A 14,934-nucleotide genomic window follows, 5' to 3' on the forward strand; every position below is an offset into this window, starting at 1 on the left:
GCATTAAGCATATCAAAGTCATAGCAACATCAATCTCAAGACACAGTGGATACTAGGGATCAAACCCTAACAAAACTAACTTGATTACATGGTAAATCTCATCCAACCCATCACCGTCCAGCAAGCCTACGATGGAATTACTCATGCACGGCGGTGAGCATCATGAAATTGGTGATGGAGGATGGTTGATGATGACGACGGCGATGAATCCCCCTCTCCGGAGCCCCGAACAGACTCCAGATCATCCCTCCCGGGAGAGATTAGGGCTTGGCGGCGGCTCCGTGTCGTGAAACGCGATGAAACTATCTCTCTGATTTTTTTCTCCCCGAACGTGAATATATGGAGTTGGAGTTGAGGTCGGAGGAGGTCCAGGGGGCCCACGAGATAGGGGGCCGCGCCCTAGGGGGGCGCGCCCCCCTGTCTCGTGGACAAGCCGTGGGCCCCGTGGCAGTAATTCTTTCACCAAAAATTCTTATTAACTCCAAAAAGTGCCTCCGTGGATTTCCAGGACATTCCGAGAACTTTTCTTTTCTACACATAAAACAACATCATGGCAGTTCTGCTGAAAACAGCGTCAGTCCGGGTTAGTTTCATTAAAATCATGCAAGTTAGAGTCCAAAACAAGGGCAAAAGTGTTTTGAAAAGTAGATACGTTGGAGACGTATCAGACCCCACTGCCACGGGAGGGTAGGACAAAATATGTCATGCAAGTTCTTTTCCATAAGCACGTATGACTATATTCGGAATACATGCCTACATTACATTGATGAACTAGAGCTAGTTCTGTGTCACCCTATGTTATAACTATTACATGAGGAATCGCATCCGACATAATTATCCATCACTGATCCAATGCCTACGAGCTTTTCACATATTGTGCTTCGCTTATTTACTTTTTCGTTGCTACTGTTACAATTACTACAAAACTGCTATTGTTACTTTTATCACTGTTACCATTACTATCATACTACTTTGCTGCAGATACTATGTTATCCAGGTGTGGTTGAATTGACAACTCAACTGCTAATACTTGAGAATATTCTTTGGCTCCCCTTGTGTCGAATCAATAAATTTGGGTTGAATACTCTACCCTCGAAAACTGTTGCGATCCCCTATACTTGTGGGTTATCAGTCGATGTTCCTCCTGAGGCCACGATGGATCCCGCGGCCATCAAGGCTCCCGTGGGCAGACCTCGGGAAGCCATGGAGGACCTGCACCCTTGTGAAGAACAAGACTCCGCTGATGCCTCCCTCCTCGTTGAGCACCCTGTCCTCTTTGTCGGCACGGTACTGAGATAGGCCCGGGCACGCTACCCCATGCCTCAAAAGCTCCTGCTCGCACTCCTGGTCGCCTCCAGGAAACTATGCCACTACTTTCAAGGCCACCCCATCAAGGTTGTTTCTGTGTACCCGCTGGAGAGGTTGCTCAGGAGCCCGAACACAGCTGGGCGGGTTGCTGAATGGAACATTGAGCTTCAAGAATTCAATCTCGAGTTCAGCACCACCAGGGTCATCAAGGGCGCGGCCCTCGTAGACTTCATGGCCGAGTGGACTGATGCTCCCGACCATGGAGTAGGCAAGGACTGTTCCCTCCTACCAGGAGACGAGGAGCCGGACAGATGGATCATGTACTTCGACGGGGCATTTGGGCGACAAGGTGCAGGAGCGGGGTGAAGGAAATATGCCCTAGAGGCAATAATAAAGTTATTATTTATTTCCTTATATCATGATAAATGTTTATTATTCATTCTAGAATTGTATTAACCGGAAACATAATACATGTGTGAATACATAGACAACACATAGTGTCACTAGTATGCCTCTACTTGACTAGCTCGTTTATCAAAGATGGTTATGTTTCCTAGCCATGGACAAAAGAGTTGTCATTTGATTAACGGGATCACATCATTAGGAGAATGATATGATTGACTTGACCCATTCTGTTAGCTTAGCACTTGATCGTTTAGTATGTTGCTATTGCTTTCTTCATGACTTATACATGTTCCTATGACTATGAGATTATGCAACTCCCGTTTACCGGAGGAACATTTTGTGTGCTACCAAACGTCACAACGTAACTGGGTGATTATAAAGGAGCTCTACAGGTGTCTCCGAAGGTACATGTTGGGTTGGCGTATTTCGTGATTAGGATTTGTCACTTCGATTGTCGGAGAGGTATCTCTGGGAACTCTCGGTAATGCACATCACTATAAGCCTTGCAAGCAATGTAGCTAATGAGTTAGTTACAGAATGATGCATTACATAACGAGTAAAGAGACTTGCCGGTAACGAGATTGAACTAGGTATTGGATACCGACGATCGAATCTCGGGCAAGTAACATACCGATGACAAAGGGAACAACGTATGTTGTTATGCGGTTTGACCGATAAAGATCTTTGTAGAATATGTAGGAGCCAATATGAGCATCCAGGTTCCGCTATTGTTTATTCACCGGAAACGTGTCTCGGTCATGTCTACATAGTTCTCAAACCTGCAAGGTCCGCACGCTTAAGGTTTCGATGACAGTTTTATTATGAGTTTATAAGTTTTGATGTACCGAAGATTGTTCGCAGTCCCGGACGTGATCACGGATATGACGAGGTGTCTCGAAATGGCCGAGACATAAAGAATGATATATTGGAAGCCTATATTTGGATATCGGAATGGTTCCAGGTGAAATCGGGATTTTACCGGAACACCAGGGGGTTCTGGAACCCTCCCGGGGGTTATTGGGCCTTCATGGGCCCTAAGGGAGAAGAGGAGAGGAGGCAAGAGGTGGTCTGCGCCCCCTCCCCTCCCTAGTCCGAATAGGACAAGGAGAGGGTGGCGGCGCCCCCCCCCCTTTCCTTCCCCTCTTCCTCCTCCTTCCCCCTTCTCCTTCTCCAACTAGGAAAGAAGGGAGTCCTACTCCCGGTGGGAGTAGGACTCCCCCTTGGTGCGCCCTCCATGGCCGGCCGCCCCCTCCCCCTTGGCTCCTTTATATACGGGGGCAGGGGGCACCCTAGGACACAAGTTGATCTTCAAGATCGTTCCTTAGCCGTGTGCGGTGCCCCCCTCCACCATATTCCACCTCGGTCATATCGTCGCGGAGTTTAGGCAAAGCCCTGCGTCGGTAGAACATCATCATCGTCACCACGCCGTCGTGCTGACGGAACTCATCCCTGACACTTTGCTGGATCGGAGTCCGGGGATCGTCATCGAGCTGAACGTGTGCTGAACTCGGAGGTGCCGTACGTTAGGTACTTGGATCGGTCGGATCGTGAAGACGTACGACTACATCAACTGCGTTGTCATAAGGCTTCCGCTTATGGTCTACGAGGGTACGTGGACAATACTCTCCCCTCTCGTTGTTATGCATCACCATGATCTTGCGTGTGCGTAGGAAAACTTTTGAAATTGCTACGTTCCCCAACAGTGGCATTCGAGCCAGGTTTTATGCGTAGATGTCATATGCACGAGTAGAACACAAGTGAGTTGTGGGTGATACAAGTCATACTGCTTACTAGCATGTCATACTTTGGTTCAGCGGTATTGTGAGATGAAGCGGCCCAGACCGACATTACACGTACACTTACACGAGACTGGTTTCACCGTTAGGAGCACTCGTTCTTAAAGGTGACTGGAGGCAGTCTGTCTCTCTCACTTTAGCTGAATCGAGTGTGGCTACGCCCGGTCCTTGCGAAGGTTAAAACAGCACTAACTTGACGAACTATCATTGTAGTTTTGATGCGTAGGTAAGAACGGTTCTTGCTAAGCCCGTAGCAGCCACGTAAAATTTGCAACAACAAAGTAGAGGACGTCTAACTTGTTTTTGTAGTGCATGTTGTGATGTGATATGGTCAAGACGTGATGTTATATTTTATTGTATGAGATGATCATGTTTTGTAACCGAAGTTATCGGCAACTGGCAGGAGCCATATGGTTGTCGCTTTATTGTATGAAATGCAAACGCCCTGTAATTGCTTTACTTTATCACTAAGCGGTAGTGATAGTCGTAGAAGCAATAGATGGCGTAACGACAACGATGCTACGATGGAGATCAAGGTGTCGCGCCGGTGACGATGGTGATCACGACGGTGCTTCGGAGATGGAGATCACAAGCACAAGATGATGATGGCCATTTACGATCAACCGCGTTGTCATAACGCTTCCGCTTACGATCTACGAGGGTACGTGGACAATACTCTCCCCTCTCGTTGCTATGCATCACCATGATCTTGCGTGTGCGTAGGAATTTTTTTGAAATTACTACGTTCCCCAACACGGGGGCCGTCCTCATCTCACCCACCAAGGACAAGCTGTGTTACGCAGTGCAACTCTGCTTTCAGCAGGGCGAGAAAGTCTCCAACAACATCATAGAATTCAAAGGCTTGCTCGCCGGGCTCAGGGCCGCGGCCGCACTAGGAGTGAAGCGCCTCACCATCAAGGGCGACTCTCAGCTTCTCGTCAACTTCTCCAACAAGGAGTACACGCCTAAGGACGAGCACATGGAGGCATACCCAGAGGAGGTGCTCAAGATGGAGAAGCGGTTCATGGGCGTGGAGCTGCAGCACGTGCTGCGCGAAACGTACAAGGAAGCCGATGACATCGCCAAGAGGGACTACCGCAGGCTCCCTCGGGAGCCGGGAGTGTTCGAGGAGCGGCTCTTCAGGCCATCTGCGACCCCCCACACCACGGCTCCAACACCGCCTCCGGAGCACTTGCCACGGGCCCCCGAGACGGGCGCCCCATCCTGTGGTCACCCCTCGGGAGCCCGCCTGCTGGTCGTGCTCGAGCCTCAGGAAGGATGCTGGACCGAAGAGTTCAAGGCGTACTTGCTTCAAGGGACCTTACCAGAGAAGGAGGAGGACGCCGAGCGCATGGCCCGTCAGGCCACCGCGTATTGCATCAAGGATGGTGAGTTATATCGCAAGAGGCCCAATGACGTTTCGTTGCGGTGCATCTCCAGGGAACAGGGGCTCGAGCTGCTAGCGGACATACACGACGGGGACTGCGGGCATCATTCCTCGTCGCGCACTCTAGTGGGCAAGGCGTTCCGCAGTGGCTTCTACTGGCCCACCGCTCTCAATGATGCTACAGGGCTGGTGCGCTCCTGTGAAGCATGCCAGTTTCACGCCAAGCAGATCCACCAGCTCGCGCAGGGCCTCCAGACAATCCCGCTCACGTGGCCGTTCGCGGTCTGGGGGCTGGACATCTTGGGACCGTTCCCTCGGGCACCAGGGGGCTACTGATACCTCTACGTCGCCATCAGGAAGTTCACCAAGTGGGCGGAGGTAGAAGCCGTGCGCACCATCCCGGCTGGATCGGCCGTCAAGTTCATCAAGGGAATCGTGAGCCGGTTTGGTGTCCCCAACCGCATCATCATCGACAACGGCTCGCAGTTCACCAGTAACCTTTTCAAAACATACAGTGCTAACCTTGGAACACAGATCCGCTACGCCTCAGTAGCATACCCACGGAGCAATGCCCAGGCCGAGAAGGCCAATGCGGAAGTCTTGAGGGGCCTCAAGACCCGGACCTTCAAGAAGGAGCTCGAGGCCTGCGGTAGGGGCTGGCTCAACGAGCTGCAGCCCGTGCTGTGGTCCATCCGCACCACCGTGACCAAGCCAACAGGAGAGAGGCCGTTCTTCCTCGTCTACAGAGCAGAGGCGGTCCTCCCTCATAGGGTCAAGCATCACTCCACGCGGGTCCTGGCATTCGATGAGACGCGGCAGGATGCCACACGGGGGATGGATCTCGTGCTGGGGGAGGAACGCCGCCGTCAAGCCTCGCTCCGGGCGGCGAGGTACCAGCAGGCGCTGCAGTGGTACCACTGTCGCAGCGTCCGCTCCTGGACGTTAGAGGTGGGCGACCTCGTCTTGAGGCGGGTGCTCTCCAGGGAGGGGCTGCACAAGCTCTCTCCCATGAGGGAGGGCCCGTTTAGGATTGCCCGTGTCTCCAGGCATGGCGCCACGCACCTGGAGACACATGACGGGGTCCCCATCTAGAACGCCTGGAACATCCAGCACCTCTGGAAGTTCTACCCCTGAAGAAAGGCTCCGGCCTGTGAAGGTCTCCGCTCATGACACTCTGACGTAATAATGAGTGGGGCTGTACACTCCCCGGAGTCTCCTGAGAGTCGCCCTGGGGCCTCATGGGGGCTCCCTCCCACGTCTTAGTGGCAGCACTTAGCTCCGCGCTGGTGGGAAGACTAGATTAGGTGTCGGACGCGGCTATTCATTTGCTTTCCGAAGTTGCTTGCTGTTTTTAGTAATCTTTCAATGGATTTGGTATTCTCGAACACTAGTTCCTCGAGCCGTTTCCTTCTCCTAAGCTGTTATTGGCCTAAGCGCACGAGAGAGGTGGCAGTCGCCCGCCACTTCTTCTCGCGCACCTCGTGCATGCGGCTAGGTAGGTGTGTGCCCCCTGGGCTTGCCTCTGGCGAACGCACCGCGCCGAACCCTGGTATTTCGGCTTTATCCTCATGAGGGGCCCATGATCGAATCCACGGGCACTAGCACCCCTCTATGTTTTTGCCCCCCGAGCAGCGTGACACGTTGCATCAGGTCCGGGCTAATCTATGGCAGGGGGCTCGTGTAAGGAGGAGTGAGCCGCTTGACAGTTTTTCTCTTCCTTCAAAGACATCTCTACCCTGCCGTGGCTCCTGAGACCCCAAGGTGTGTCTTCCGGGGGCTGCGCCCAAGGCTCCCCAAAGAAGGGGGCCCCATCAAGTATCCAAGGCCAGGTTCTCGTGAGGCGAAAAGCGACTGCACATACCAAGCTAAGCTTTCCTACCTTAACTCATCCAGATTCCTACCTGAACTCACCCAGACCGCAAACATTACAGCACAACATCAAGATAGCAAGCATCGCATAAAAGGCATAACTGCCACGGTTCATTACACGCCCCCGCAGGGTACATCTTTATTTTTTCGAACTACAGGAGAAAGGAAAGGCTAAACAAAGAGGGCCCGAAGGCGTACGATCTCAGCATCGGTGCCGCATCCTCAAGCAGCGCCTCAAGAAGGCCCGGCGCTTCACCAGTTCTCCCATAGGAGACCTGGGGCCGCCGTCCTTGAGTCCAAGTTCGTCAGCTCCCAGCTTCACGCAGGGCTCCTCTCCAGCTTCACTGGAGTGCCACGGCGGGACGAACCCCCGACAACCTCGACCCGAGCACGACGACGCGGGGGCCGGTCTTAGCCGCCACTACTCGAGCTCTCACCTGAGGAAGAACTGCCATCATGGGAGCAAGAGCGCGCGTCGCCAAGACCAGGCTCGCCGTCGCCACCGTCATCGTTGCTGCCATCCTCCGAGCAGGACCCCACACGGAGGCCGTCCTCCCTGAACACCCTCACGTAGAGGGTCGCCAGGCCATCGTACTTGAAGTGGAGGGTGCACATTCCGCCCAGGCCACGCGCACGGGCAAAGGTCTACCAGCCACGGGTCAGGACCACGCTGCCGGAGGCGGTGACCTCGGTACCAACCCACGAAGCCCTACTGCAGCAACCGTCTGCCTGCAGCCAGAGACCATCGAGCCCCGAAGAAGGAAGCTTGTCGGAGAAGAAGCGCGGGAGGCAGAGCGAGGTGCCGACCGGGCTCTCCGACCACACCACGAACTCAGGAAGCGCGTCCAGCAAGGAGAAGCGCGGCTGAGGTGGGCGCATGATCACGACGCGCCTCCCTTCATCATGGGGGTTGCTCCGAAGCCGGTGGCCCCCGCTACGGGAAGAGGTGCCACTACGGGCGCCTAGAGCAACGCTGCCTCTGGGGGGCACACGCCCGCGCCCCCTAGATGCTTCCGGAAGGACCGCTGGGTGCTTGTGTGGACGGCCACGGCCCCTCTTGGGAGGACGAGAGGCTGGCCCCTCCTTGGAGGCCTTCCCCTTCTCAGCCACTGAAAACCTCTTCGGCGACGCCATGGAAGCAAGATGGAGAGGAGAAGAAGCAGGCGGGAGCAAGATGAAGGAAAGATGGATGGGGGGCTCTGCCCCTCCCTCACATTTATAGCCAAGGGAGGCCAACCGTTGGCCTCCACGACCTCGCGCCATCATGACCTTCTACATGCCACATCGACCAGTCAAGTAGAGGAGTTGCCGAGGCAGAGTGGGGAAGTGGAGACGCCCACGTCCCATCAATCGCCATGCGTCATCAAGGCCGCAGGCGGTTAGGGCCCGCGGTGCTCCGCACTTGCCCTTTGGCTTCGCCTGGAAGCCAAGCCCGAGCGCCTTGGGCCCGGGGGCTACTATCGGCGTCCTGGATTCGGGGGTATCCAGCCATGACTGCCTGCGGCCCACCACGTGGCTTCATCAAAGGCCTGGTACGTCAGCTTCAGCATCAGCCACGTTAGCTTCAGCATCAACAACTCAAGACCCTCGCGAGGGGCCAAGCCTCGCGAGGCGAACGACGCCAAGACCCCCGAGGGGATCTACCTCCTCAGGCTAGCTCCCGAGGGGCAGAGAGTTCTATGCAAGGTCACCTCACGAGGCTCAGCTGACATGAGCCATGACGACCAAGGCCAGGCGGGCGCCAGGCGGGCGCAGAGCACAAGTTTCCTCTTTGGTGCAAAGGAAGCGAGCCACAGGCGTGGAGTCCCAAGGAATCAGCCAAAGGTTTCCATTTCAGTGCAACGAGACCAAGACCGCCAGGACGGCAGGACGGAGGTCATCAATGAGCCCACCGTAGTGTCACGACCAGAGGCTTTTCGCACGCGAAGACTACTTTTGTCAGGATAGACTGTACTACTTGTCCCCTTTTAAATCCGGCCGTTGTGGGATCCCTTCCTGCTCATATTTGAGAAGAGGACCAAGGCCACTATAAATAGGAGTAGCCACCACCATAGAAGGGGAGGACAAGAACAAGTAGAACTAGCATACACCACACTAGCTCAAGAACACCTCACCTCCTGAGGCTTGTTCATCCACTATACTAGCTCATCCTCGGCCCTTCGAGGCAATCCACCAAAATGCTGGAGTAGGGTATTATACCACAAGGGTGGCCCGAACCAGGATAAACTTTTGTGTCTCTTTGTCCCTTTGAGCTTGACGCGTTAGGCTTAGGAGGATCGCGAGTAGGAAAGCTGGGTAGGTTGAGATCTCTGCACGCACCCCAGAGTTCAAACCTCTCAAGGGTTTGCGGATCCCACAATCCGACAAATCCAAAAACAATAATCCTACTACTCCAATAACAAGAACAAAGCTATCCAGCTAAGATCCACATGTAAACATCATCTCCAAAAATATTACTCCAAGCAAAGGAACATCAACTATCATCATAAAGATAATCATACTGACCACTAATAATCCAAAGGCTGCATGACATCCAAAGCAATACTCCAAAATATAATACCAGATACCAACATGAAAATAATCATAACATAAGTCACTAATAATCCAAAGGCAACATGATACTCATCAACTGCAAGCATAACTCCTAGTAATCCAAACAATAGCATGGCAACTTCAAGATCAAAATAACACTCTGAGAAAATGCCATGCACAAAGTCATATGTAGCTAAAGTAATATTTTAAATAATTTAAACCATGTCACTGCATTACGGTGATGCAAATGGAGGGTGTGGCTTGCCTGGTGAGGAAGAAATCACCGGGAGAAAGTGCGAGAAACTCGCAGAAAGAATCGCCGGAAATCATACTCTCTCAGAGGGGGATGAATCAGGGAAGGGGCAAAATGGTCCTTTTCAAGATGTCAAAACATGTTGAAAATGATTCCATCAGAATGGGCTCTACGAAATGAAGAAGTGGGCTTTGGAATCACCTCATTTGGAGTTACTAGCAAAAAGATATAAGGGTTTGACTGCCAGGGACCTATCTGTAAAAATGTATCCACAAATAAGTCCTTGACTGAAAAAACAGAAAACATATTTGGCAGAATACGCTTTCCAGAATAGGAAAGCGCATTCCTGGCTTATGCATACCAAATACGCTTTCCTAACAGGAAAACACACTAGCGCGAATGCGCTTCCACTTACTCCAGCTGGCAGGCGCGGGGCCGGGCCGTGGGCCACTGACGGGTGGGGGCCGCTTGGCCCGCCGGCCAGCTGGCAGGGCGACACTGTCGTCTTCTTATTCATCCCCCAGTGCCTGACGGAGGCAGAGGGAGGAGCTTGGCGCCAGCGCCCGTCCGGCCAGCTCCGGCCACCATTCGGAGCGCCCGGACCACCTACGCGCAGAGGTGACCGAGGAGAACCCGTCCCCGTAGGGCACGGACGCCGAGGAGGTTGGGGAGGAGAAGGACACCCGACGCGACGGAGCATGGTGTCGGCTGGATTTGCAGCAACGCCCACCGTCACTCTAGCGATGAAGAGAAGAGATGGGAGGGCTTGTTCGGGTCTGGGGAGTCTACTGGAGGAGGAGGAATGAGGAGTGGGGCTTCGGCTTGAGCCAAGCGAGGAGCGTGGCCGCGGCAGCCATGGCAGCCAACCGAGGCGATAAGGGGCTTTGGAGTCGAACGGATGGGCCGGGGAGGTTGCTGGGAGGGAGAGGGAGCTGAGGAACTGCTCGGGAGGGCTCGGGGTTGCCTTAAATAGGCAGAGGGGGAGGAGGCCGAGCGTGTGTCACCGCATGCGCACGAGCTCGGGGTTAGGCAACAAGAGGGAACAGGAGGGGGAGCTCACAGGAAAGAGGCGACCAAGGGAGCACGGCGAAGAAGAGACGAGTGAGCTCCGAGCCAAATCGCCAATGTTCGCCCGTGGGTGCATGACGGTTTGCGTCAGTGAGAAAGCTGCTGGAGGAGGAGCGGGGTCCAGGGGAACGGCGACGACGAGGTGAAGCCAAGGGACATGCTCATGGGCACTAAGACGACAAGGGGGAGCGGTGTCGAAGCACAAACAATGCTCTGGACACGCCACAACGCACATAGCGCGTGAAATTGCATGCCAGCTGCGCGGTCACCATGGGACAATGCACAGGGAGGTCACAAGGGGATTGCAAACTATGTCTCGGGTGAAGTCCTTCCAGGTTGGAGCATTTATGTGCCATTAGCTTGATCTGAGCCACTGTGGTTGGGTTGGAATGGAGCTCTCAAGTTTGCCGCAGTAATCTTGGTCGTGCACTAGTGATCAACAGGAACTTGATTGGGGCCAAATAGTTTCTCTTGGGTGTTTGGCCTAGGAAGGACTACAACCCCGGAGAGTTTGAGGAGAAATGAACCAAGGATTAACATAGTTGCTTTGCAACTGCATTTTTGGTCCAGAAACTTGATTTGGATGATGCACTCACATGGAGTGATGGAATGGGATGAAGTTTGGCAAAACCTCATGATATGGACATGTAAAGATGCTGTAAAAAGCTCATACGAATCGGGGAAGCCAAAATGGTACTTGCTCCACAAACAACATTTCTGTCCAGAAACTTGGAATAATTTTGGTGATCAAATGGCTCATTGAAATGATCCCAAATTGGGTGGAGAGATGTTTTATTGGTAGGATCATGATCTGGTAATTTAATAGAATTTTTGAAGCAATATAAAATACATTTGCTTCGCAACATGAAAATATTGCCAGAATCAAAGATTTGGTCCTGTGCTCACATAGATGATTGGATGGGGCTGCAAATGGGTGGAGGGGGTTAATATGAGCACATGAGGGAGTGTGCAGAAGTTCAAATCATTTGGATACTCCTAGCTAGTATTTCCTTCACAAAGCCTTCTGTCTGACAGAAACTTTGAAAAATCACTGAGGAAGATTGGCTAGGCAAATAAAGTTGAACTTGTGCATGAGGCAATGATTTGGATATATATATATATATATATATATATATATATATATATATATATATATATATATATATACAGACGGTCTATTCTGCTAATATTAGCAGAATAACTATTCTGCACACCACTTCCGCACTGCACGCTGAACGCAAGTGCACGTCATTCTTTGAACCAAGAGTGCTGCAGTACTCACACGAGTGAACTTCTCGTCAAAAAAAACTACACGCGTTATTTTTTCGGTACTGTTTTCGCTCTAATTTTTTAACCGTTTATCGGAATGACGCGTGTAATATATCCTTGAAAAGCTATGGATTAGGCGCAACTTTGACATGTTGAACACTTTTCGAGATTCCACACGGTTTAAGAGCAGTTTTGAAAATGGTGCGGCCCATGACGAGTGGCAGCGAGCGTTTTTTCGTGATTTCTTCTAAACCGCCCGTCGGAATGAAGCAAACGATACACCATTGGATAAATATCGTCGAGGAGCATCTTTTTCATATATAAATGTTTCTCTAATTCCTTACGGTTTAAGAGCAGTTTCAAATTTACTAAATCGCGGAACTCTGTTTTTCAAATATTTTTGAAATTTTCGGTACTGTTTTCGCTCCAGTTTTTGAACTGTTTGTCGAAACGAGGCGTGTGCTACGCCGTTGGAAAGCTACGGACAAGGCACAACTTTCATATGTTGAAATGGTTTTAAGATTCCTTACGGTTTTTAGTTAATTTTGAAAATCGTGCGGCTGAAGACGAGAGGCAGCGGCCATTTTTCGTAAAATTTTCACAAACCGCTGGTAAAAATGATTCAAATTATACGCCGTTGGAAATATATCAACGAGGCGCAACTTTTTCATGTAGAACACTTCCATTAGATCCTTACGGTTTAAGAGCAGTTTTGGTTTTACCGAAAAGTGGACACTCTGTTTTTTGCGTGACCAAAATTGTCGTGTGTACTTCATTGGACAAAAGAATGCACTGCTTCAATCTAAATACCGCACTGCAGTGTTTAGGCAGAGAAGTGGATTATTAATATTTTTGCTAACATTTTATTTTGTAGTTTCATCTAAACTGCCAGGCCGAGTGTAGTGCACCGCACGGGACGATGAAGTGCACTGCAACTCCGGATGCATTTTTGCTTTTTTTTTACATATGAGTGCTTTTTAATTTTGGGAGAATTGAACCACAACATAAATCAAAGCTAGCTGCATGTTTTTTTCTTGCTGTATTTTTAAAAAGTATAAAGGATTTTTGGATTGAAGTGTACTGATTTTTTTAAATGCATAGTGAGCCACAATGATTTTTTAAAAATGAGCTACAATAATTTGAAAAATGTACTTCTTCGGTTCACCGAGCGCACTGCATTTACAATGAAAGAAATTACAAACTGAGCAATAACCCACGATGCAGTGTAACAAAATTGCATCCCTTTCTTTTCTTCTGTCTCCATGTTACAATCATCCACACACAAAATACAACTCAGTACACAGAGAAGTTGAAAGCAGCATATAACCATTGTGAGGAGTAGATTCTAGAGCTATCCATTTTCCACACTAGGGGAATCCTCTTTTTTCTGAATGTTTGTGGTAGAGGCGCTGATGTGCACGGACACTCATCGGAGTGCTTGGACGCTCGTCTGAGTGCCCGCGGACGAGCCTGAATTCTTGGTAAAAGCGACGGATTTGTTCGATTCAGTGATTTCCAGAAAGACAGCAGCCAAGGACCTAGAGCTTTTTCATATCTGGTATACAGCAAAAAGAAAAGGAATCACTTGGTAACTATGAGGAATTGCTTTCCAAGAAGAAAAATAATCCTAGGAATTTTGATAGGCACGACAAATATAAAATTTGACGTCTCAACAACATGCAAATGAGCAGCAACGATAGCAAATACAAACAATAGATGCTAACAACGTACCCTGAAGAGTCTTGATCATCTCCCAATACAATCACTGATCGATTTTGCACCAAGCTGTGAAAGCCTTGTACGGAGCTTCTTTGCAGCAACCTGCAGTACGTGCATGCACAACAAATCAATGAGCATCCTTGTATCAACAAAACACAGCACACAACGCAGCAGCAAGCTAAGAAATCATAGTCAGAAGAGCAACATTGTACCCCTGGTAGCCTGAATCGCCGATCGCAAACACGGCGCAAGGGAACCCTTGCAGCCACCGGGCATCAAGGTTCTTCTTCAGAAGGTACCTCCAGAACCCCTGTCACTAGCAAAACCAACAGAAAAAACAAAATCTCAATTAGCAGAACAGAATCAAAAGAACCTTACGAGCAAGGGAAGAGATGGCCCTCACAGGACTGCACACGCATGAGCCCTGAACCAAACGATGAGCGTCTGCGAGCACAACCATGGTTGACGGACCACACGGGAAGAGATGGAGATGGCGCTCTCCCGACTGCACACACACAAGTCCAGAACCACATGGCGAGCATCTCCAAGCTGCACGGCCATGGTCCACCGACCAATGGGAAGAGATGGCGCTCGCCGTACTGCATGGGCACAAGCTCTGAACGACATCGCGAGCATTTCCAAGCTGCACAACCACAACACCTGCATACTGTGAGGCACAATCCTTCTTTCTAAACTGTTCGGCCACGAGGAGGAGCACCTCATCTTGCATGGAGTGAACTGCAGATGCCACCGGTGGAGCCCCATGCGCCCGCACCTCCCCTTGCCATGAGAACGCTCCTCCGCCGCCGCTCCTCGCTCCCCCAATCGGCATGGGTGAGGGGAAAGGAGAGACAGACGCAACCGAGCTGCAAGGGAGCCGCGACCGAGCTGCATAGGGGCCGGCGACCGAGCTGCATAGGGGTGGGGCGGCACCCGTGCACCACGGATGACGCCCTGGCCGGAGACCGCAATGAGAACGAGAAGGAGAGAGTTTGCCACGGCACGATCTGAACCAGGGAGGAGGAGAAGGCGGGGCGACCCCATGCGATGGGGGATAGGAGGCGGCTCGCGCGAGCCCTTGCAAGCTCCGGGTCGGCAATGGTGGGTCGCGTGGGGGCCGTAGTTTGTCTAGACCCGGTGGCGGCTGGCCTCGCTGCAGTGGTGGTTCGCGGCGGGGAGGGAGGCGGTGCTGCGGGGGAGGGGACGGCGCTGCGGGCGAGGGGGCAGCGCATGGTATGGCAGGGCTCCAGCGGCGCCTGGTGGGGTGGGGCTCCGGTGGTTCTTGGCGGTGTGGGGCGGCGAGGAAGGTGGAGCAGATCGGGGGCGAG

The 14,934-nt window shown here is 51.8% G+C and overlaps 1 protein-coding gene across 3 annotated transcripts; it reads right to left on the reverse strand.

Annotated features, from left to right (window-relative positions):
• Positions 1 to 13,134: 13,134 nt before the first annotated feature.
• Positions 13,135 to 14,346, reverse strand: LOC119304652 (NADPH-dependent diflavin oxidoreductase 1-like). 3 transcript variants are annotated; one of them, XM_037581608.1, is made up of 4 exons: positions 14,325 to 14,346; positions 13,819 to 13,916; positions 13,619 to 13,708; positions 13,135 to 13,442 (listed from the first exon to the last, which is right to left on the reverse strand). In XM_037581608.1, the coding sequence occupies exons 1-4, from the start codon at positions 14,334 to 14,336 to the stop codon at positions 13,181 to 13,183; spliced, it is 462 nt and encodes a 153-aa protein (XP_037437505.1). In that variant the 5' UTR covers positions 14,337 to 14,346; the 3' UTR covers positions 13,135 to 13,180. The 3 variants fall into 3 exon arrangements, with proteins under 3 accessions (XP_037437505.1, XP_037437504.1, XP_037437506.1); XM_037581607.1 differs by lacking the exon at positions 14,325 to 14,346 and adding an exon at positions 14,078 to 14,213; XM_037581609.1 differs by lacking the exon at positions 14,325 to 14,346 and adding an exon at positions 14,064 to 14,213.
• Positions 14,347 to 14,934: the final 588 nt, after the last annotated feature.

This window comes from Triticum dicoccoides, chromosome 1B (genome assembly GCF_002162155.2).
Source record: "Triticum dicoccoides isolate Atlit2015 ecotype Zavitan chromosome 1B, WEW_v2.0, whole genome shotgun sequence".
In the NCBI taxonomy this organism is placed as follows: Eukaryota; Viridiplantae; Streptophyta; class Magnoliopsida; order Poales; family Poaceae; genus Triticum; species Triticum dicoccoides.